General features: G+C 39.3%; 1 protein-coding gene across 4 annotated transcripts; it reads left to right on the top strand.

Annotated features, from left to right (window-relative positions):
• Positions 1 to 4: 4 nt before the first annotated feature.
• On the top strand, positions 5 to 25,060 carry itgb1bp1 (integrin beta 1 binding protein 1). Of its 4 annotated transcripts, XM_041188025.1 has the most exons (8): positions 31 to 146; positions 3,140 to 3,310; positions 9,711 to 9,813; positions 11,683 to 11,761; positions 14,756 to 14,892; positions 17,346 to 17,438; positions 21,583 to 21,732; positions 24,274 to 25,060. In XM_041188025.1, the coding sequence occupies exons 3-8, from the start codon at positions 9,742 to 9,744 to the stop codon at positions 24,343 to 24,345; spliced, it is 603 nt and encodes a 200-aa protein (XP_041043959.1). In that variant the 5' UTR covers positions 31 to 146; positions 3,140 to 3,310; positions 9,711 to 9,741; the 3' UTR covers positions 24,346 to 25,060. The 4 variants fall into 4 exon arrangements, with proteins under 4 accessions (XP_041043957.1, XP_041043961.1, XP_041043958.1 ...); XM_041188023.1 differs by lacking the exon at positions 3,140 to 3,310 and having other exon boundaries at positions 5 to 101; XM_041188024.1 differs by lacking the exon at positions 3,140 to 3,310 and having other exon boundaries at positions 26 to 146.

The raw sequence follows: 25,060 nt of genomic DNA, 5'->3' as shown, positions 1-25,060 counted from the left end.
GGCTGGAAACCGCCTCCCCCACGCGGGGGCGGGGGACAAAGAAACTGAAACACTCGGAAGTGCAAGAGGAATCCATCAGAGAACAAAAACTCAAACATTGTGTAGGATGATTTTATTATTTCTGTAAGAGCCCATTAGTTCGTTAGGTAATTAGTTTTCTTTTTAAATAAATCTTAGATATAGTTTTATTTTCTCCAAACGTTATGACAGATGTGCTGTAGGGAGAGTGTGTGAGAAAATGAAGGGTTGCAGAGGCTGTTTGGTGTGAATGTGTTGCTGGGCCTGTTGTGTTTTGGTGCTAGTCAGCTTTGAATCATTGTATTACTAATAAACTCTGTTCTACCTAACCATTTCAATCCTGACCATTCACTGTTGAAATGTTCTTCAGCTATAAGTGAAAAAGTACCAAGCAGGCTGGCTATACTTAAAGTTTATAAGCCATCAGGGCTGGATCATCTGCATCCAAGGATACTGAGGGAAGTGAGAATGGAATTTGCAGAGGCAGTGGCCAAAATTTTCCAATCCTCCTTAGATAGCAGGATCGTTCGGGAGGACTGGAGAATTGCACAAGTTCCAACCTTGTTGAGAAAAAGGTATAAAGATAAGCCCAGTAACTACAGACCAATCAATTTAGCTTTGGGAGAGACTAGAACGAGAGGACACTGTTTAAAAATAAGGGGTCTCCCATTTAAGACAGATGACGAGAAATCTTTTCTCTCAGGGCGTCATTAGTATCTGGAATTCTCTTCCCAGAGAACAGTGGAGGCAGAGCCATTGAATATTTTTAAGGTTGAGTTAGATAGATTCTTGATTGACAAGGGAGTCAAAGGGTATAGTGGGTAGATAGGAAATTAGAGTTGGAGTCACAATCAGATCAGCCACGATGTCATTAAATGGCAGAGCAGGCTCGAGGGACCGAATGGCCTACTCCTGCATATGTTTGAAGAAATATAAAATAAAGGATCCAATTCTAAGCAGGGTGCAGGAGCAGAGGAACTTGGGATTTATGTGCACAAATCATTGAAGGTGGCAGGACATGTTGAGAAAGCATTTTTTAAATTTGTTCTTGGGATGTGGGCGTTACTGGCTAGGCCAGCATTTATTGTCCATCCCTTATTGTCCCTGAGAAGGTGGTGGTGAGGTGTCTCCCTGAACTGCTGCAGCCCCAGTGATATAGGTACACCTACAGTGCTGTTGGGAAGGGAGTTCCAGGATTTTGAAGGAGCGGTGACACAGTTTCAAGATGGGATGTTGTGTGGCTTGGATTGGAACTTGCAGGTGGTTGTGTTCCCATGCATCTGCTGTTCATGTCCTTCTTGTCGATAAAGGTCACTGGTTTGGATGGTTTTGTCAAAGAAGCCCTGGTGAGTTGCATCTTGTAGATGGTACACATTATTAAGTGTCTACAAGACACTGTGTTGGTGGTGGAAGGAAGTGACTGTTTAAAGTAATGGATGTGGTGCCGATCAAGTGGTCTCTTTTGTCCTGGATGGTATCAAGATACTTGAGTGTTGTTGCAGCTGCACTCACCCAGGCAAGTGGAAAATATTCCATCGCATTCCTATGTCTTGTAAACAGTTAATAAAGCATACGGGATCCTAGACTTTTTAAATAGAGACATAGAGTACATAAGCAAGGAGGCTATGGTGAACCTTTATAAAACACTGCTTCAGCATCAACTGGAGTATTGTTTCCAATTCTGGGCATCACACTTTAGGAAGGATGCAAAGGCATTAGAGAGGGTGCATAGAAGATCTATGAGAATGGTTCTAGGGATGAGGAACTTCTATCAATAATAGATTGGCGAAGCTGGGGCTGTTCTCCTTCCAGAAAATAGGATTGAGAGGAGACTTGCTAAAGGCGCTTAAAATCATGAGGGATCTAGACCGAGCAGATAGAGAGAAACTGTTGCTGTTGGCAGAAGGGCCAAGAACCAGAAGGCACAGATTTAAAAGAAACAAAGGCAACATGAGGAAAACCTTTTTTACGTGGTGATTGGTTAGGATCTAGAATGCACTGCTTGTGAGTGTAGTGGAAGCGGATTCAATCATGGCTTTCAAAAAGGTATTGGGTAATTATATGAAGAGAAGAATCGCAAGGCACAGTGAAAGGACAGGGAAATGAGATTAGCTGAGTTTCTTGCAGGGAGCCAGCATGGACACATTGGGCCAAATAGCCTCCTTCTGTGCTGCAAACATTTTATAGTTTTATAAATGTGGTTTCTTTTGTACTCGAGCTGTAGACAATGATTACATCTCATTGTTGACTTTTAAAAATGAATGTGTTGGCAACTTCCCACATACCTGGTTTCTCTTTGATGGAGGCTCTACGTAAAGTAGACTTTGCATAAAATGTAATACTGGTGATCTTTAGTGTTTTTAATGCAGTGAAAATTTAACACAATAATCAAAAAAGAAGAACCTGTGTAATTATTGTGTTTGGATTAGAAATATTTGTTTACTTAACTGTTTGAAATTTAGTACAATTACATTTGTGAGGCTGGTGGACTATAATTGTGATCACAAATTGAAGGTCTCTCAAAGAAGACCATTAAGAATAAACATGACCCAGACCTCCCTGTCGCTTGCCCTTTCAACACACCACCCTGCTCTCATGCCCACATGTCCGTCCTTGGCCTGCTGCAATGTTCCAGTGAAGCTTAATGCAAACTGGAGTAACATCACCTCATCTTCTGATTAGGCACTTTTCAGCCTTCCAGACTTAACATTGAGTTCAACAACTTCAGATCATGAATTGTCTCCTTCATCCCCACCCACTTTCCGATCCCCCTTCTTTCTAAAAACTTATATATTTTTTAATATATTTTTCTTTTCCCACCTATTTCTATTATTTTTTCTTTATTTCCATCCATTGTTTTATCTCTACCTTTTAGCCAATTTCGATCCCTTCCCCCTACCCCACCCCCACTAGGGCCATCTGTCACTTGCTCGTCCTGCTTTCCACCCTTAATGTCACCATTAGCACATTCCTTAGATAATATCACCACCGTCAACTGTGGCTGGTAGCAAGCATCCAGTCCCAACAGCCAGTATTCGCATAGGCAGAGTTGAAGTTTCAGGCCGATGACCTTTCATTAGAACTTTATCAGACCTGTAACATTAACTCTGTTTCTCCACAGATGCTGCAAGACCTGCTGTGTATTTCTGGCACTTTCTGTTTTGATTTCGGATTTCCAGCATCAGCAATATTTTGCTTTTGTACCAGTATTGGTAGACTGTGTAGACCAACTGGTCTATCGCTGGCTGTCATCTTTGTGTTTTGAGTGCCCCACTGAAACAATGGACACTGGGTGAGGATGGTATCATGTTTGGCCATTATTATCCCTTTAAGCCAATAGCTCATTGGTACTATATTAGATCTCTAGCTTCACAATTAAGCATGGCAGCTTCAGTGAGGTATCGAAGTGTCCTGGGACCTGTGGAACTGTACCTGAACAGCCATCAGCTCCTTGAGAGGGGAAAATTGAGATTTGAAAAGGAAATTTAAAAAATAGATTAGTCAATTTAAAAAGCTGTGGGATGAGTGGGAAGAATCATTTCTAACTAGCAGATTGAGAGGATGTCCAGATAGAGTAAGACAATACTTCATGACATTATGATATCCAACTGCAGATCATGCTTTGCGCGTAATGTTGGGCAAATCCTAGGTGTGAAATTTCAATGACAGCCTTATACTGAGGAGTTGACTTACATCCAGAACAAACTTATATTGGCAAGCTGCAGCCATTACATAGGCAGCTGGCAACAGCAAAGTTGGGAATATAATTGTCTGCGTACCTTCTTTACATTTACTTTTCTTTTTCCCTCTTCATAAATAGCTTGGCTGTTGGATTTACTGATGTTTTCTCCTGCATTCTTCTGCTTTATTTTGCTCTCCAGCAAAAGCAAACAAAATAAATCCTACAAATTTACCACCACAGTCCACAAAAATGCAAGATTGCAACTTTTAAGTAGAAGAAAGGTTCACTGTGACCTCTTACACAATGCAGGGGGATTGTTAAGCTTATGGTTGGTGAGTGGCCGCCTGAAAACCTGAAGTGATACAATAATCAGAACTTGCTTTTACATGACACCTTTAACGTTGTAAAATGTAAATTTGACACCAACCAACATAAGGAGGTATTAGGACAGATGACCAAAAGCTTGGTCAAAGAGGTAGGTTTTAAAGAGCATCTTAAAGAAGGAGAGAGAAGTAGAGAGGTAGAAAGTATTAGGGATAGAATTCCAGGGCCTGGAGCCCAGGCAGCTGAAGGGAAGGTTACCAGTGGCAGAATTATTGAAATCAGGGATGTGCAAAAGGCCAGAACTGGAGGTATTAAGAGATCTTGGAGGACTGTAAGTTACAAAAGAAGACAGTGTCCGGGTCATGGAACAATTTGAAAACAAGAATGAGAATTTTATAACCTCGGTTGTTGCATCAGGAGTTAATGTAGGTGAATGAGCACAAGGGTGATAGATGGATGACCAGGACGTGGTGTGAGTTAAGACACAGGTTGGGTCAGCTTAAGTTATGGAGTGTGCAAGATGGAATGCTGTCCAGGAGAACATTGGAATTATTCGGCTTGAAGGTAACAAAACCAGGGCTGAAGGTTGAGGCATGGGCAGAGTGAGGCAGTGTTATGGAGGTGGAAGTAGGTGGATTTGGTGATAGTGAAGAATGGAATCAGTGGCTAGGGAACAAAGTTGGTAGTGGGGACTGAAGACAATGACTTCAGTCTTTCCAATAATTAGTTGGAGGAAATTTCTGCCCATCCAGAACTGGATGTTGGAGAAGTGATGTAAAAATCAGTGACAGTGGAGGAATGGAGAGAGGTGCTGGTGAAGTAGAGCTGTGTGGACACACAGCGTATGTGTAATGAAGCAAACTTTAATCACCATGTTACATTGAATTGCCTGCGCTATCATGGATCCACATGTTTTTGCTGCATTCTGAGATATTGTTGGTGGCTGCTGTGGTAGCCTGGAATAAGCTTGGGCAAAAATGTTAATGGCTGATATGATCTTGATAGCTGCTGACTGCAGTGCCCTGGAGTTGCTACAGGTCAGCTTGCAATGTACAAAACAACTGTCACAGCCTCTCTGGTGAAATGTAGCCTCCACATACATCATTTTTCCAGTTAATCTGATGTTATTATAATGAGAGGGCAATGGCAGAATGGTGCAGGCCTATCATAATCAGGTTTGGCTGACAACTCAATGATCCTCCTCCTCCTGCCAAATAACACACACACACACATACACACAAAAAAATTAAAAGGGCAGAAAACTTCCTGGCATTAAGGCCCTGGAATATGATGTTGTCAATTATTCAGCTTTACTATGTTTGCAGTTTGTGCTTTGGACTGAGATCCAGTGTAACTAGTCTTTACTCACATTTCTGCTCCTAATGCCCTGATTGCTCACAGTCGAGATGTGGGGATCAAAAAGTGACCCATCTTTATTTTTCTCACTGAAACCCAAGAAAGGTAAATATTTTGCTCCTGTACATTTGGAGCAGTCTATCCTGATGGAGTCTCAGAATATTGAGGCCGGGGGAGGAACTGGTTTCCAATCCTCAAGGTATTAGCAATGGAAAGTTGAGTATCTATTACTGACTGCAAAGTATATCAGTCGGCATGAACAAGATGATAGATATTTACTGGGATACTGGAATATCAACTATTATTGCAGATAATTTAATGGAACCTGTTTGCATTCTACAGTGACATTTTTAATGGGCTAGAACTACAACAATCTATCATTTGATCATCTATGCCTTATCCTCACTCTCAATGTTACAACCAGTTTTCTCTTTTTGAAAATGTTCAACATTTATTGGAATTTAAAAGAAAAAACTTTGAAAAGGATTTATAAACATTACAACTCAAGAAGATGTTGAGGGGGCAATGTGTGAGCAGCATGTTGTGTATAGACTGTGGCACATGATTATTGTAATAATATGATTGTAGTTTGGGGCACTGTAGCTGTCCTCAGTTGTTAAAGGAAGTTTCTATTTGGTACAGAGTGCAATGGGCATTTGCCTGGCATTTTTAAGAAAGGTGAATGTTCAGGTTCAAGTTATACCACAGGTATAGTAAATTAGTCATTTGTTCAGTATTGAATAAGGTAAGTGTAAATATTGAAACTTCATCAAACCAGCATACAGCTATCATATAGTATTGCCTGCTAACTTGTACCTGGCTAATATGGCTAATATAGGGATCACATCACATAATATATGAAGTTATATATTGGGATGCAAAATTCTCTACTGCAAACTTTCTCAAATCCCTCTCCCCGTCTTCTATGTCCTTCACCCTCGCCGCCAACAGTAACTACGAGGAGATCGTGGATTTCTTTGTCACTAAGATTGAGACTATCCAATCAGCTAACTCTCCTGCACCCTTCTCTTCCTTTAGCCCACCGGATCAAATTTCCTTTAGGTTCTCCCCTTGTCCTAGTCCTGAACTCCCATCTTTCTGTAGTTTATCTTCTACCTCCCTTTATGCCCTTTCTGAGCTCCCCTTGTGTCCTGCTCCCTCAACCCTGTTTCCACTAATCTGCTGACCATTCAATTTCCTCCCCTAGTCCCCATGTTAGTTGACATTGTGAACAGTTCTCCCTTTTTGGGTATTGTCCCTCTCTACTTTAAATCTGCTGTCATAACCCATCTCTTCAAAAAAAACCCCTTGACCCCCCCCCATCATCCTTGCAAACTACCCTCCCATCTCCAACCTCCCTTTTCTCTCCAAAGTCCGAGAATGTTTTATCTCCTCCCAAATTTGTGCCAATTTTCCTGGAACTCCATGTGTAATTCGCTCCAATCAGGTTTCCACTCCTGCCACAATACTGTGTTACGGACAGGAGAGGGTCAGTTCAAACAACTGTTTCCTCTTTCCATTGGTCTGTAAACAAAGGTGTTTGAATTAGTTTTTTTTTAGAATAGCCGGTGGCATAGTTTCCCAACCCCACAGTTTTTGTGTGATCCAATTTTACTCATCATCACACAGCAAACCTGAATTAGGATTAACTCAGCAGTTTAGTTTATTGTACACACTCAAAAACCCTCAAAGGAGTGTTAGCAACGCCCCACTCTGCATTCACACAGTAAAGTGGGGGATAGAGAAAAGGAGGTTTTATAGTACAAGGATTGCAAAGAAAATGAATATTGGTTCACGTGAGTTCCAGACTCCCAAAGTCAGAGTCCAATGAGGAAGTCTTTCACACAGGCATTTGATGGCCGGCTGGCTGGAGACCAGTGTTGTAAGATTCACTTTTACAAGTAGCATCGATGCCGCAAGATGAAGTAGGCATGCAGAAATTATGCCAGGTCAATAGGCAATGTTACAAAATCTTCTAGCAGTCAGGTGGTCCAACCTGGACAGAGCTTGTTTTTGTATGGCCTGCCAGTTAATATTTAAACAGCAGACTGGCTGTGCAGCTCAGAAAGGTAATATTAAACTGCTGAAAAGGCCAGTGTATTGGGTCATGTGATCTTCCTTTGCCACAGTCAACTTCAACAAAGGACATTTATCCAGTATCTGGAATGTCTTTGTTTTCAGGACTGATAAAGTCTCTGCCATTATGGGTTGAAAGGGGTGACATTCATTGTTGAGGGTCTGGTGTTTGGGAAGCCATTGTCTCAGCAGACCCACAGATTCCATAGCAAGGTTGGCTTACTAAATGCAAATGGCATAATTGAAGCTCCTTTTGAAATTGGCCTGTAACAGTCCAAAATTGTCTGTTAGAAGCTCCTTAGGCATAATGAGGTGTGACATTCCCGAAACTGAAGAGAATTTTTCTATAAAAGCAAAATACTACAGATGCTGGAAATCTGAAATAAAAATAGAAAATGCTGGAAAATCTCAGCAGGTTTGGCAGCATCTGTGGAGAGAGAAGCAGAGTTAATGTTTTGAGTCTATATGACCTTATTATATAATATATATGAGAACTCTTTTGTTCTGGAAACTGCTGGGGGTAATTTCTGGACAGAGGGTCAACCATCTTAATTGTCTTTGTTTAGCAGAAAAGTCCAGTTTAAAAATAAGAAATAGTAATAAGGATAAAGTCTTTAAATATATACAGGATTGGGTTTTTGCTCCACGTTGGAGGAACCCAACAACTAAAACTGCTCTTATCAAAGTCAATGTGATGTACTGTGACAAAGGTAAATTATCCCCTCTCACCTTTCTCTGCAGTCTCTGACACAGATGATCACACCATCCTTCTCCAGTGCCTCTCCACTAGTGTCCAGCTGGGTGCAACTGCTCTCATTTGGTTCCATTCTTATCTAATTGTATAGAGAATATCGCTTGCAATGGCTTCTCTTCCTTATTCTACACAATTACCTCTGATGTGCCCCAGGATTTATCCTTGGTTCCGTCCTATTCCTTATCTACATGCTGCCCCTCAGTGACATCATCCAAAAGCCCAGCATTCATTTTCCCATGTACGCCGACAACACCAGCTCCACTTCACCATCACCTCTCGACTCCTCCACCGTGACTGAATATCAGATTGATTATCTGATGTCCAGTAATGGAGGGGGAGAAATTTCCTCCAACTAAATATTGGGAAGACTAAAACCATTGTTTTTGGTTCCTGCTGCAAACTTGATTCTTTAGCTACTAACTCCATCCTTTTCACTGGCAACGAAACTGAGACTAAATCAGATTTTTTTGCAACCTTGGTGTCACATTTGACCTCGAGATGAACTACTTACTATATATTCAAACCGTCATGAAGAATGTCTATTTCCAGCTTTGTAACATCACATGACTTTGCCCCTGCCTCAGCTCATCTGCTGCTGAAACCCTCATTCATTACTTTGTTGTCTCTAGACTTGACTATTCCAACACACTCTTGGCTGGTCTATCACACTCTACCCACAATAAACTTGAAGTTGCCCACGTCCTAAGTTGCATCAAGTCCAGTTCACCTACCACCTCTCTGCTTACTGACTATATTTCTTCCCGGTAAAGCAATGTCTTGATTTTAAATTTCAAATATCACCATGGCCGCATCAATTCCTATATCTGTGAACTCCTTGGCCCCATAACTCTCCGAGATATTTTCACTCTCATCCCTGACTTTAATTGCTCCTGCGTTGGTGGCAGTGCCTTCAAGTACCAAATCCCTAAGCTATGGAAATCCCCCCCTAAACATTTCAGCCTCTCTACCTCATTTTCCCCCTTTAAGATAATCCTTAAAACCTATCTATTGAACCAAGCTTTTGGTCAATCTGACCTAATATCTCCTTTTGTGGCTCTGTGTCATACTTTGTTTTACAATAATGTTTTATCACTTCAAAGGTGCTATATAAAAATAAGTTGTTGTTGTTGGTGTTGAATCTGATGAACTATAGGACCTGTGTCGAAAGAGCTCATAGTTTGGGATGGCCTGAAAATAATGATGTATACTATTTCCCTAACTTTCCTGCAGTTTGTGAACAGTATAGAGAGAGAGTTTAATTTTATGTGGGAGTTTAATTTTAATTTTATATTTACATATTGTTTGTACACATGGAGACTGAGTAGTTTATCTTCCTGCACTTTCTCCTACTCCTCATTGAGGTCTCACTTCCAGAGGTGTCAGCTTTATACATATTGATTGGTATAAGTTGGATATCATCAGTAATGTCCAAATGATTTTCATCTGAGGTAGCTGATGTTTAACGAGTGTTTTATGACTTTTTCTTTGTCTGTTTCACAGGTTTATCCGCTTTCAAAAACAATGGTGAGAAATGTTTCGAAAAGGAAAGAAACGCCATAGCAGTAGCAGTTCTCAAGGCAGTGAAATCAGCACAAAAAGCAAAGTAGGTTTTCATTGTCAAGGCGCTATTTAAATATATGCTCAGTCAGGCTTTGACTGATGTTACCAAAGAGGTAATACCAGAGAACTTTGTTTAAATTTATAAATTGCTATTACATAATTAAAGAAGGTACAAAAATTATAGGTTTTGACAATGTGTTTCTCACTTGTTAAGACGGACTGCTTTATATGAATATTCAGTATGCACATGGAGAAATGCTGTGGAAGCCATCCTCTCAAAGCTTTGTGAAATATTGAGTCATGTCTCTCTACTGTGTATCTCTGTGGTTCAATGATACTACCTATTCATTACTGTAACCTTTTCAAATACCCCAGGCAACAGTTTAATACCAAATCTTTGTTGTGTTTCTTGTTTTTGTCTAAGTTATGTGGTGTAATTGTATTGTTTATCGTTTCACTGTACTATTAATACCTGTTGAGTATGCAGTTTTTTCAGTAATTCGACCAACAGGTGAAGCTAGCAGTTACATGCTGCTACTATGCAGTAGCAACACGAGTGGTATTCGCCACTAACAGAATGTTGCTGTTAAACCAAAAAGATGTTCTGCCCATCACAAATGAGTAGTGGTATATGAATTTCAGTGCCAGTGTGATGCTTGGCATGTAGGCCATATTTCCCAAAGACTAGCGGATCATTATCAAACAGCATGTCCCAGCCGCTGTTTGCAATGGGCAAGGTGCAGACCGTACCCAACCAGCCTGTGCTTGCAAAACTCAAAATACAGAGTCCAATGTTAGATGTGGACATTTGCTAAATAATCCTCAGAGTGCTAAGAATTATGTTGACAACCAATTTAAGATTGCCAGTGCGTAGTGTGGTGCATTTGCATGTACTGGAAGCTACATATATGAATACACAAGGCCCTGTTCTTTGCAGGCAGAAAGAACTTGTACACACATTGCGCCTGTTTCAGCTAAACAAAATAAGTGACTGCCATACGCTGACTCAGGAACAAGCCAAATCGGTTGGTCTTATCACTATGATTTGTTTAGAAAATTGATCAATTATCAACTTTGCTGCAGCAAGAGATTTCTGAGTCTGTACGTATTGATTAATTTCCATTTTGGGCCCTCTCATTATCAAAGGCCACTGTTCCTGGTGACCAGACAGATTGCTGAAGCCTGGTTTAAAAATAAGTCACCACAATTAACATATTCTGGGCAGATATTAGCCTGTAATTTTGCTTTGATTTCTGTTGTTCTGGAGAAGACATTACAAAGTTGGGAAGTTTTATGTATTAGGAGGAATTGTCATAACCCATCAAAACTGAAGCAGGAGATCTCAGCAATGCAGTCCGGTAGCATAGACAAGGAGCAAAGGATAATAACTGAAGGATTAACTTGTCATTTAATAGAATTTAGTAAAAATTTGCTCTCCTATATTTTAAATTTGCAGCATTATCTTGTCACAGCTGGAGTTACTTGTACAATTTTCAACTCTTCCTCTGTCAGTGTTTGTCTAATGGGGTTTTTAACGTGTGTTAATAGCTGGTGCCCATTTTTATATTTGACCTTTAAAACATTGAAAATTGGCACTTTCTGTTTGTGTTGTTGAAAGTGGTAATTCAATTCACCCAAATATTCATTAAGATTTTTTTAATAATCTAGCCCTAATGCAAGTGTCAGGTGAATTATTTAAAAGTGGGATACAAAGTGTTTCCATGGGACAGCCTTCATACTCTTTTGTCACTTACGTCCTCCTGAATACCCTACACAGGCAGTGCTCTGAACAAAAAAGGTCACATGTCAGATGTCTGAGTGAAAGTGCAAAACACTACTCTTGATAGTAAATGTAACGTTTGTGGATTTATCACTTAAACTATTAATACATTTGTGTGCTTTCTTTTCCCAGTCAGTAGATTCCAGTTTGGGTGGTCTTTCTAGATCTAGTACAGTGGCTAGTCTTGATACAGACTCCACAAGGAGTTCAGGTATTGTACTGCAAAATTCTTTTAAATCTTTTATACTGTAAGTACAGTTCAGATATATTGTAACGTGTAATATTGACAGCTCCCTTACATCCAGAGCTTAGCGACTAGTATGTTAATTTTTTTCAATAATAGTCAAAAATAGCAGTGGGCAGATCAAGTTACCCATAGTTTTACTACTACTGTTGTATTTGTGAATTTAGAAAATGTCATTGCCATAGGAACTTGTTGATACAAAGACACTATTAGATTGTTCCAAAACTTGTGTGAAGTCTCAGAATTAGATCTATCCACTATCATAATTTAAACAGATTATTTGCTGGTGTAGTCTTACTCTGATGCACCAAATAATATATTTCTAAGCCATTCAGAAGAGTTGGATTCCACATCCTATTCTAGATTTGTACTAAATTGGGCAATCTTAGTTGGGCGGTTTGTGGGGGGAAGGGTTGCAGTTGCTGCTGCAATTGATCTTCAGATCTTCAGGTTATTGAGGGGGAAAAAGATCAGGGCATCCTCCAAATCCCTAGTGAGCCTGCTGGAAGCAGAAAGTTGGGACAAGTTTCATTTAGGTACACTTTTCAGCTGACTTCACCCTAGAATAATGTAAATAGATCCATGAGGAAAATCTTGAGAATACAGAAGGAAGATAAATTGTATCAATAGATGGGTGAACAGTGGGAAGGCTAAGTAGATTCTCTTAGATATTTAAAGCCCTTTCAATGTTAAAACATCCCCATCTTCACACCTTTAAAACTTTCTCTGTCTCCAGTGCTTTCACTGGTGGGCACTGTGAAGCCACTTTCTCCCCAGTTTTTGTCATTGTCACTATTGAGCCTCAATCTCATTGTCTCCTAAGAAATGATCATACTAACTTCTTGTGTTTCTCGTGTATGCCATCTATTAAAAAACACTGAGCAAAGTACATCTGACTCCTCTGGGGACCCAGTTTCTGGAAGCATTTATAATTGCTATTTATGTCTAACAATTTATGACAGTTCTCTAGCAGGTCTATGCATAATACATTTTCAAACTAATGTTGATTGCAGAAGCTTTTAAGGTAGTTCAGGCATAAACATGAGAAGCAAAAGTGCTTAAGTAATGCACTTATTCACCTTGTAGGATTAAGCAAGTCTTGTTTGAAAATTTCAGTCGGGGATTTAGCTGTTGTATTTTGTACAAAAAAAATTCCTGTTCCGCTCGAATGGGCCACCTGGTGTGTCGATTGCGCAGCAGCATTGACCCTCATTTAGATGTTCAGAAAATTCATTCAACTGATCAAGGAAGATATGAGATATGGGAGGAAAGGGAGCGAATTGTGAAAAAAAAATCAAATCATCAATCCCAGCTTCTCCAGTCTCTCCTCTTAAATCCCTCATCGTTTTTTTTCTCAAAAACTTACCTTAATCAGTACTTAATCATGAACGTAATTATACTACATAATGCCTTCATGAACGTAATTCATAGTCATAGAATGATACAACACAGAAGGAGGCCATTCAGTTCCATCTGTCTTTGGCTCTTTGAAAGAGCTATTCAATTAGTCCCACCCTCCCAACATAACCCTGCAAATTTTTCCACTTCAAGAATTTATCCAATTCCCTTTTTAATGTTATTATTGAATCTGCTTCCACCACCTGTTCAGGCAATCCATTCAAGGTCATAACAACTCATTATGTAATTTTTTTTCACATCATCTCATTCTTTTGCTAGTTACCTTAAATCTATGACCTCTGGTTACTGACACACTACTGGAAATGGTTTCTTCTTATTTACTCTACCAAAACCCGTCATAGCTCTGAACAGTTCTTTCAAATCTCCCCTTACCCTTCTCTGCTCTAAGAACAACCCCAGGTTCTCCAATCTCTCCTCATAACTTAAGTCCCCCATCTTTGATACCATTCTAGTAAATCTTCTCTGCACCCTCTCCAAAGCTTTGACATGCTTGATAAAGTGTGGTGCCCTGAATTGGACACGATACTCCAGTTCAGGACAAACCAGTACTTATAAAGGTTTAGCATAACTTCCTTGCTTTTTGTGCTCTGTGCTTTTATTTGTAAAGCCAGGGATCCCACAAGTACTGTTTTATAAACATAAAAAAGTCTTCTCAGCTTGTCCTGCCCCTATAAACTCCTAGGTCTCCCTGTCCCTGCACTTCCTTTAAAATTGTACCATGTTGTTTATATTGTCTCTGCTTATTTTTCCTACCAAAGTGCATCCTCTCAATTTTCTGTTTATTCATCTGCCATAGGTCCATCTAGTTACCTGCCTCTCTGTACTTTCCTGAAGCCTGTTATTGTCACTATTTGCTACATTTCTGAGTTTTGTGTCATCCTCAAACTCTCTGAAATTATAGTGCACAATGCAGATAACTATCTTTTTTAAATGAGAGTATGGATTCTATTTCTTAAAGAATATATGATGCACAAAGTAATTCTGTGCCTTTTGATAAATAGCTGTATTGATGTAAAAAAGCTCTGGACTCTCTGATAGCTCAATGGGTAATGTACTACTTAATATAACTTCATTGGACTAGGCTGATCCTGTTCAGCATGGAGCTTGCAGTTGATCACCAATAGAATAGTGGAAGTAGCACCACCACCACAGACCTCAGTATGGCGAGACTAAGGAGGGAAACATCAGCTAGGGTCGCCAAGATGCTTTTTGAAGCCTTCTCCTACAAATATATTGTTCAACTTTCATGAAAAATACCTACTCAGGCAAGCTACCAAAAAACTAGTGGCCTATAAAATATACCCCAGTGTGAGTTGAAAGAATAGGGAAGAAAATTGCTGGTTGGGGGAAGTTAAGGATTAATCGGTTGCATTTCATTTTCCATAAATCACAATTCGAATAAAACATCCATTAATGAAAGCAAAAAAAATTGGTGCTAATTTTCTGGAAGGTTTAGAGTAATGCAAGGAATCTCTCTTTGCAGATTACTGCTATGCAATTATTTGGGCGAAGACAAATTGTGTTTTTATACTTTTGTTATAGGACAGAGTAACAGTAACTTTGACACATGCACTGAATTCCGAGTGAAGTATTTAGGTGCTATTGAAAACTTAAAAGCCAGTTTATTTGAATGTCTTCAAGGACCACAAGATTTGATTAATTATATAGATTTGGCACAGGTAAGATAATGGAATTAAAAAGAATGCTTGTTAACTTATCTGTTGTGAACAAACTTTTCTTTTACATACATAATTTAAAAACCTTCTAGATTTTAAGAACGTAAGAAATAGGAGCAAGAGTTAACCACACAGCCCATTGAGCCTGCTCCACCTTTCAATACAATCATGGCTCTTCACCACATTTCAAAGAAGAAAATTCTTTGTAGTACCACTGACTCATCAAATTGACATCTGACTTTTTTCTAAAAGATCCTTTTCTTGGACTCTGGCACCAGTACTGGGACAGGAAGGAACTGGAGCAGTGGTCTGGAATGGGACCAGTGGTCTAGTAGAAAGGGTAAACAGGGAAGCGGCAAAGGCTTTAAACTTGTAACATAGAGTAGGGAAGGATTTACAAGAAATGAAACAAGCCTAGATATAAACAGAATAGGAGAGCATAGGACAAATGTCCTCCCTAAACTGAAGGGAGGACATAAAAATGGCCCGGGAATAAACAGAATTATAGAACAGGAATATGAAAAGGATAACAATAAAAATGAGAGGAACTGCTATAAAAAGCATGTTAAACCGTAGAGCAATGCACACAGCGTCCTTAATAAAACAGAGGAATTGTATGTTGTGAGAAAGCAGTTCCGGTAGAGATTACTGAGACATGGCTACAGGAAAATCAGGTTTGGCAATTAAGCATTGCATGGTATAAAATATAGTGAAAAAGAGGGAAAAGTGGGAGGTGGAGTAGCTTTTCCTTATTATCAATAGCATAATGGCAATAGATAAGTGACACAGTGCTCTGGTAAGACAGAAGTAAAATTCACTTGGATAGAGATAAGAGAAAATAAAGGCTAAATCACACTAATAGGTGTAGTCAACATACCACCTAATAGAGGTAGAGAGGTGGAAGAAGAAATATGCAAACAAATTACGGAATTTAGTTAAAAAAGGGTAATAATCAGGGATTTTCAACTATCCTGAAATTAATTAGCCAGGAGAGATAGGTAAAAGGGCTAAGGAAATGGAGTTTCAAGTGTCCTTTACATACAGAATGTAAGAAGCTCAACAAGGGAATATTTGCTACTTGATCTAACAATGGTAAACCAAAGCAGATAAGAGAAGTAAAAGTAGATGAACATCTAGGCAATATTGACCATAATATAATATGCATTAAGATAATTTAGAGGGACACAAGCTTGACAAAAATCAAGGTAATAGATTGTAGAAAGGCCAACTTTGAGGGGCTAAGAATAGGACTTGGGGAAAATATAGTGGACTGCAATATTGCCAAACCATGATGTAGAACAGCAATGGGAAACATTTTAGTGCTCAACATTGCCCAGGAAAAACATATTCTGCTAAAAATCAAGAATAAACTGAACACTAATGAAACACCATGAATGAATAAAAACTTAAGGGAAAAATGAGAGTAGGGAAAGAGGGAGCAAATATGTCTTGGGAACTATAGACCAGTCAGCTTAACATCAGTAGTAGGAAAATTAATGGAATCCCTACTAAAGGAGAAAATAGGAAAAAGTTCTAAAAACTAAAAGTACAATGTTGAATAGTCAACATGGATTTCAAGGGAGACTCTTGATTGACCAACCTTATTGAATTCTTTGAACAGGTAACAGACAGATAAGGGTAATGTAGGAGATGTAATTTATCTAGATTTTCAAAAGGCCTTTGATAAGGTGCCATATAATAGACGGATGAATAAGGTCAGAGCATGTGGAGTCAGGGGACAAGTAGCAGAATGGATGTAAGATGAATAACACCAGGTAGGAGTAAAGAGTGGTGAATACCCCTGATTTCTAAAGGCCCTTTTACTTTTGATCTATGGCTGTTTTTCAGTTCTTAGCAGACTCTTTCTTTGTCTGCCCGAACTTGGGGCTTACACCCACCAACTTGGGTGTTTTAGCTTCAAACCCAAAGACCTTCTGGAAAAATCTCACAACTTCTCAGAATTTCAAACAAGGCTCCGCCCTGAATTATGCATCTGTACTCATCAGAGGTTAGTTGAGATGTCCACTAGATTTTTAGATTAATTAACTTTTAGCTTCATCGTCAAATCTCTTGACTCTGGGACCTACCTGAATAATTTAAATTTCTAATGAAGTCAGGGCAATTCTCCTCAGTCTTACTGTCTGTAGTTCCCCAGCTAAACAAAGGCCAGCTGCCATTTTTATGGCTTTCACCTTCTTAACTCTGACCTTATGAGTACACATCCCTTTGATCTGAAATTGTTTGGGGTGTTCTGGCAATTTCTAAAGCCCAGCATTTTCATTACCTTACCCGTACAACCTCAATCTTCCCAAAACAAAAAAATACTTTCCTAATATTAACAATGAGCTGGATGATTATGATTTCATATTTCCGGCATTAACAGTATTTTGGCTTCTATATGTTTTAGTTTGTTAAAATGGCAGATTCCTCTGTAGTGCATGTTCTTTCTGTTATAGCAATATGGAAAACTACCTTTTACACCATCAGAAGAGGAGAGTATTTTATATGTCTCCAAATATGGTATCAAAGTTGCATCCTCTGATCAATTTGTGAGTATATTAATGTTTCCTTCTAATTTTGTTATAATGGCGAGGAACCTTAAAAGATGCAGGAGAGAAAGAGATGTTAATTTCAAACAGTAATCGCTTAGTATCAGGGCGTGTGATCATGATCTCCCCTCACAACTATGAATTTATAATAAACAGAGGAATGGGAGGCAATTGTATGTTGCGAGGAAGCAGTTTTAGTAGGGATTACTGAAACATGGCTACAGGAAAATCAGGACTGGCAATTAAGCATTGCATGGTATAAAATATAATGAAAAAGAGGGAAAAGGGGGAGGTGGAGTAGCTTTACTTATTAGCAATAGCATAATGGCAGTAGATAAGTGACACAGCCCTCTGGTAAGAGAGAAATAAAAAGCATTTGGATAGAGATAAGAGAAATATAAAGGGTCAATCACACTAATAGATGTAGTCTACATACCACCTAATAGTGGAAGAGAGGTGGAAGAAGAAATATGCAAACAAATTAGGGAAATTAATTAAAAAAATAATAATCAGGGATTTTCAACTATCCTGAAATTAATTAGCCAGGAGAGATAGGTAAACAGGCTAAGGAAATGGAGTTTCTATAAGTGTACAGGAATCCTTTATAACCCAGAATGTAAGAAGCACAACAAGGGAATATTTGCTACTTGATCTAACAATGGTGAATAAACCAAAGCAAACTTGCCCGTGCACAGTTTGTTGCCCATTGACTGCAATTTTTACAAAAAGTTTTAAGCATTGAATGTCAATTTGAATGATGGAATATTTATTATATCCTTGACTAAGTGTTACTGTGATTAGCTAATTAAGGTCAACAGCCAATTAGGTAAGAGGCTAGTACATGTTGACATCACAATGCACACTTTACGTTATTTTTGTTTAGAAAAAAGGGGAAAGGGTTTTTGGCTGACCTCAAAGCTTATCATGGCCCAGATACCAACAACCTGCATTTATAACAATTTTTGTTTCTCCCATTCACCAAAGCTGCTGGATATACTACTGTAGGCCCCCTGCTTCTGCCAGTACACAATATTAACATATCATGACCTTCTGAAGTGCTTGCATTTACAAGTAAACAGCAAGAACAATATTTTCATTGATTGAGATTTGTTAATAGAATTCCCATTATGTAAATCAAGGGTTCCCAAACTGGGTCGTGACCCCGAAGAGCAATTGGGGTTTTGAGCTCTGATGCAGCAATAGCAGCTGTGAAGCAGAGACTGTGATTTGACAGCCTGGGGATCGGCTGTGAGGCCCCTTTAAACGTATCTTTTTTTGCCCATGGGCATGGCTTAATCTATTGAGCTCTGAGGCTTGACTGCTGACACCAACAGAGCCTGCAAAATGGTAGATCCCTTAATTGTTTTTTTGTGCCTGTATCCCTGTTGTTTGAACCCCAACCCTGCTCAACAACTTTCCACACAACACCTACCAATTTTCATTCTGGGGTCACAGCAGAAAAAAAAGTTTGGGAAACCCTGCTGTAAGTAATGAGTCATGCTTTGTCCACAGTTGTATCATTTATTTGAATATAACATAATGCTCAACTAAAAAGCCAAATTTGCACAGTTGAGTTGTTCTTTTTTGAATTTGAACACAGTCAGGTTAAAGGAGTCAATTTCATGCTCTGCTTGGGACAATATTGCAATGGAGGTGGTGGTAAAGAGAATGAAACCACCTGAATTTTTCTCACTAGAAACCAGGACTTGGTTCAGTAAATCATGTGGTGTTGTATCCTCAGAAGTTATTCTTACAGGGGTAATGGAGCATTGCAAACTTTGTTATGTGTACATTCAAATTTATTGTACCTGTACTTCAGTATGTTTAGATAATTTTGTTGTTCAGACATAATCATTTCATTCTGTAAAATCTTTGGTTTGTGCATGATACCTGTCATTTAGAAGTGTTTGTTGGCATAGCACAAGTGTTTTAATCCAGGGCAGTGTATTAAGGAATAGGTGAGAAAATTGGGGACATTTGCTTGCTGTTCTGGTACTGATGGTAGAGTAATGGAAGATAGCAAATGTTAACACTTAAGCAAAAAGGATGGGATATATGGTAGACACGAACTAAATCACTACAAAATGTTAAGTTCTGTCCATTTCAGTCTAAGTACCCTTTTAACAACATATGACACTTTTTCAGTACCACTCAACCTCGGTGGTATTGAAAACGAACTGTTACAATTGTGGAGTTTCATTCCACCAGGTTTTAACTGTTAGAGATCTTAATGTAAAACATATTCTTTAAATTTCTTCTAATCAAATCTTTTTTACCCTCTCTATTTCTCTTTCTGTATCTGATTTGACATGCACACACCAACTTGCTCTGCTTCCAAGTTCTTGCACTGTTAATTTTGCAACCCTTCATTCTGATTGGCTATACAGATACACATTTGCTTGTCCTGTTTTGCTGGTAGATGCCATTAGATTCCTTGCCAAAGCAAATTATGGTCCATTTTTTTTCCCCCTCCAACGAAGAAATCTAGACTTGGGACTAAGAATTGGTTCACGCTGTTTTTCAGCTGCAGGCGTCACAAATTTGATGCTGCCACCCCATTTACCTAATGGAAGCATAGGGCCAAGTAGCATGCGCCAATAATATGTAGTGCTGCCACCTTCTGTTCTTAAGGGCAGTCTACCCCTCTCAAATGGAAGCTGCACAGTATTATAGGAGGCTGCTGCTGAACACTATTACTGTAATTTTAAAGAAGGAAAATGGAACACCAGGGCAGAGAGAGGGCTCCAGGGTTATGGATGCAGTGCGGGAGATTTCAGTGGTGGGGGTGGACAGGAGGAGAGATGCCATGGAGACCTTCAAGGACAACTCTCGGAATAGACTAGGAGCAGTTGGCTAGGGAAGTCAGTTCCCAGCATCTGGACTCAAGGATCTAGCAGTAGTGCCATAATAAGTCTAATGACTTCATGTGGATTGTCAAGATTGGTGAATGCACCTTCCCGTGACATCGACTACCCACTGCTTCCCCAGCCTCCTCAGATACTGGCATTGCTTGTACTAAAGGCCAGTATAGAGTTGGGAGCAGTAGATGGTGAGTCACTGAGCACAAGTGTGCCTAGCCAGGCCAGATGTAATAGATGGTTTGTGTGCTAGCTTACTGGAAGGAGAGGTTGCAGCTGAGTTCTTCTACAGGGTACTTGGATGAAAACTTTGATGGAGCAACACATAGGAAACTTCTGATGGGCATGAACACCAAGATGCTGGATGCATTGTTTGACCTGTCAAATGCTAAGTCGGTAGAGTGCATTGCACAGCTTTCTCTCTCTACAGTCTCTGCAACAAATCCCCATTGCGCTGAAGCCCCCATACTTTTTACAGCCTTTGTGGAAAAGTCTGCCAGCCCTGTGAGAATGTAGCATCACTTTCCAAAAACACTCCAGAGTACTTACAGACACTTTGCAATTGTATAGGTTCTTCAAAATTACAAGTGCTAGGACCCTCTTAGTAGTTGAATGCTTGACTTTTGGTGAGTGGCGTGCAAAATGGTTGAATGCCTGCATGGAACAAATTTGGAAAATAGATGTCACACCAGCTGATAGGGCAGTGTGATGTCACGATAGGATAAATTCAGTGGCTTCTGGTGCTTGCAGGGATGCCTATGCAAGTGCCCTTTTTAAGATGATGGGCTGCACCAGATGTGGCTTGTGGCACTGTGCACAACTCCATCAGAGTGATCGGCTTCCATGTCATACCTGAATTCCTTACCTATAATCTGAATTAGAGCTAAGCCAGGAAGAAGAACTTGTTTAGCTAATCAGTTATGAAAATGTGGAATACAATTTTCCAGAAGGCAATAAATGCAAGATTAATTGAGCTGCTTAAAATGGAGATAGATGATTGGGAAGGAAGGATATAATGAGATATATGGCAATCGGTATGCATGGCAAGAAGATATTTAAAAAAATATTGCTGCTAGAACTAAAAAAAAAGGCAGAGCAGGTTTGATGGGTCAAATTACTTACATCTATTCCTTGTTTTTCACAAATATTCCACTAAGAAACTCGTGTCACAGGTTTAATTTGAAAAACCTCGAATTATTCCAGTCGTTATGATATAGAATTCCATTTCCTGTCACTCAAATACATGTCAAGCAATAAATTCTATTAACACTTTTTCTTTTTGGCAGGACATTTTGCACAGACATCCATTATATTTGATAGTGCGAATGATCTGTTATGATGATGGCTTGGGAATGGGAAAAAGCCTCCTTGCTATAAAAACCACCGATGCAAACCAGAATGAGTATAGTATCTGCGTGTATCAGTGTAATAGCCTGGTGAGAAATGGTTTTTCCCCTTTGTTTTATATTTGTAACCTCATTTAAAATTTGGGAGTGGTTTGGCACCTCAACTATCAGATCAATACAGGTTGCATCTGTCACTTTTAACAAATGGAAGTTATTGCTTTGCTAGCAGTATTTTAAAAACTTCTTGTTTATACCACATTGGACAGGTGAATAAAGTGTGAGATTTGAATGAGAAAACCAACCTGAAAAATTGTACACATTAGTGGTTCCTATAAGGAACAGTTTAATACTCTGTGCCATGGCTGCTCCTGCATTCACTCACTCTCCACAATGGTCTCAACCTGAATACTGTTTCATGGACACTCGCAAGTTCATTCCATGCTAATTGCAAGTTAACTTTATCCCAATATAAGGTGTTAGTTAGACTTTCCTTTAACTGTTTCATAGCACATCCGCCTTGACCTCTGTTTATGATAAGCCATGCATCTGTAATCTCTATGTAATCTGAATTCCCATTATGTTTGTTCATGTGCATATTTTTACTTGCTGTTTTGGACTAGAATCTGTACTTCTGATCCATCAGCATCCTCCCTTCCATTTCTGTCATCTAAATAGGGCATGTATCATTTCTCCCCTTCTATTAATTTTCCTGCCCTGGCCTCCAAGCCAATCTCAACCCCAAGCCATGACTACTCATCTCCCTTCCTACTTTGGGCTTTTTTTAATGCCTTGGACAATGGGGGCATCGTTACTGTCAAGTTTCATATTCTCTGAAGGGCCGATTGAGGTACCTATCGCTGCCTCCTTACAAGGACCAACCCCACTAGTCCAAACCCTTCTCACCCAGAACACCAACTGGGAGGCTGATCTCCTTCCTGTTTTGCTCACCTTACCCACGCTGCTGGCAAATCAACAGTCACTGCCCCCCTTCTCAGCATTTTATTCTAGAATCTTATTGTGGATGTTTGAAGTGATATCTTGCCTTGGATCACTGGTGGAAAGGGCTTCATAAGGAGCAGTGTCACACTTTGTTCTATTCCCTCATTACTTTAGCAAATTCTTCTTTGAGGCACCTACCTCTACTCTACTGTTTCACCTCCCCTTAATATTTTAAATCACATCCTTTTGCTCCTTATAACTTTTTTCTCCATTCTTACTTTAGCCTATGTACATAATGACAAGTCATCCTTTTTGATTTTAAAATTCATCTTGGCTCTCTTTGCCATCATCCTCCACATACCATGTATTCACAGCTGCCCTTCCCTCCCACCTTATCTTCAAAAGATATTGTGTGACTAGGGTGAAATAGCCTACCTTATCTCTATGTTGCATGTTGCTGAAGAAGGGCAGGAGGGCAACTGATAGATCCTTAGGGGACTCCAGAGAGAATTGTTTTTGGGCAAGAAATGAAGGCATCCATGGAGATATTACAGCTATGATTGACTAGGTAAGATAGGAACCCAGGGAGCTCAGAGTCCCTGACCGTGGTGTGGTCAACTGTATCCAAGGCTTCAAAAAAGGTTGAGGGAGGACAATGCACTATTCATAGAGGATTTGTTTGACCCGGATTTAAGGACATTTCAGTGCTGCAGCAGAGGGATTTAGGTGCCCATGTACAAGAAACAATTAACATGCAGGTACAGTAAGCAATTAGAAAGGCTTTGCATCAAATACATTGGCCTTTATTGCAAAAGGGGTTGAAGTATAAGAAAACAAAGTCATACTGCAATTGTACAGGTTTTGAGACCACACCTGGAGTACTGTATACAGTTTTGGTCTCCATTCCCAAGAAGGGGTATACTTGCTTTGCAGGTCCAAAGGTTCACGAGATTGATTCCTGGGATGAGGCGATATCCTATTCCCTGGAGTTTAGAAGAATGAAGCATGACCTTATTGAAACGCAAGATTGAGAGCGCTCCATTGAGTCGATGCTCCTGGCTAGAGTCGAGCACTCGGGTGTATAGTCCCAGGATGAGGGATGGTCTTTTTGGACAGAGGGGAGAAAAAACTTTTTCAATCAGAGGGCTATGAATCTTGTGGATGATCAGTCGTTGAGAATATTCAAGACCAAGGTCAACTGATTTGCTCGAGTTAAGATCCATGTAATATGGAGATCAAGCAGGAAAGTGGATCGAGGATCAGTCATGATCCTAACTCCAATGTAGTGGAGGAGGAGGATGGAGGGACTGTAAGGTGTACTCCTGTTCCTATTTTTTAATGTTACTTATCATAAGGGTCCCCACAAAGCAATGGCCAGAATGATTGAGGCATGTCTAACACTGATTCTCTAATTCCATTGCAAATTTATGAAACGTAATTTAGGATTTGGTAAAATCACTATTTTCAAATCACATTCCCATAGCAACATTATTTTGAAATGAGTTCTGTGGCTGGCCTAATATTTGGCTGAACTAATGAAACTCATTAAGCATGTGATATTTGGGTATTTCTAACATGTTTAATCAATTTATATCTGTTGTGAAATCTAAAAAGCAATTATGCCTTAATAACAAAAAATTACACCCATAAATAGGCATTGTGATTGAGTAATCCAATCCTTCTGTGTTGCAGGAACAAGCTCAAACAATCTGCAAAGTTCTGTCCACTGCTTTTGATTCAGCACTTTCCTCAGAGAAATCCTGACGTGACTGTTGTCTAAACATTTGTCAACTCATGATGTAGTTTCTTCGGTTATTTACCTTATGTGTGACTGCTTTCAACTACAGTTGCTGCCTTAGGTCTGTGAACTAATATAAAGTGTTAGAAATTCTGAGATTTGAAGTTTTCAATATTTTCAGCAAAATGAGAAACATTGGTCTGTTTGTTAGTATTGTGCAAGTCCCCAGTTTCATAGCTGTCTGCCAATGGGTTACTATTTTAAGTCCAGAACAATTGCAGTGTCAATTACCCTCATAGGTCCTTGAAACAGACTTAAGTTTACTGCAGGCTTAAAGGAAATAAAAGTTTCAGAAAATGCAAATAATCACTGAAATGTAATAAACTTGTAGCAAACATGAAGCCTTGCTTTGTACAGTAACATGTCTGTAAATATCAGATCAATAATGAATAACTTTGATAATCTTATGCTACATTGTATAATGCTCAATTTTTGTATATACTTCAGCACTAACAGTAGCTGCTTAAATAAGCAAGCCTTGATGCCTTTTTAAGCCAAATATGTTTTATAAACATTGAATAGGTCAATACTGGTTTTTAAAGTAAATGGCATTGCATTTCTTGCCCTTTCAAGTAAGTATGCATGAACCAGCATCCTTTTATTTATACACAACTTTGTTGTACAATTTATATTACCAAACTGAATTTACGTTGTTACAAATAAAAGAAATACAGCAAGTAA

This window comes from Carcharodon carcharias, chromosome 5, assembly GCF_017639515.1.
Source record: "Carcharodon carcharias isolate sCarCar2 chromosome 5, sCarCar2.pri, whole genome shotgun sequence".
NCBI classification, from domain to species: domain Eukaryota; kingdom Metazoa; phylum Chordata; class Chondrichthyes; order Lamniformes; family Lamnidae; genus Carcharodon; species Carcharodon carcharias.
Note: the sequence above shows the minus strand (reverse complement) of the source record. Positions and strands in the feature narration are given on the sequence as shown.

Coding starts and splice junctions, on each gene's coding strand:
- itgb1bp1 (XM_041188023.1), top strand. CDS start 9,742: ATGTTTCGAAAAGGAAAGAAACGCCATAGCAGTAGCAGTTCTCAAGGC. Junction 11,762..14,755: donor AGACTCCACAAGGAGTTCAG/GTATTGTACTGC, acceptor CTTTTGTTATAG/GACAGAGTAACAGTAACTTT. Junction 14,893..17,345: donor ATTATATAGATTTGGCACAG/GTAAGATAATGG, acceptor TTTCTGTTATAG/CAATATGGAAAACTACCTTT.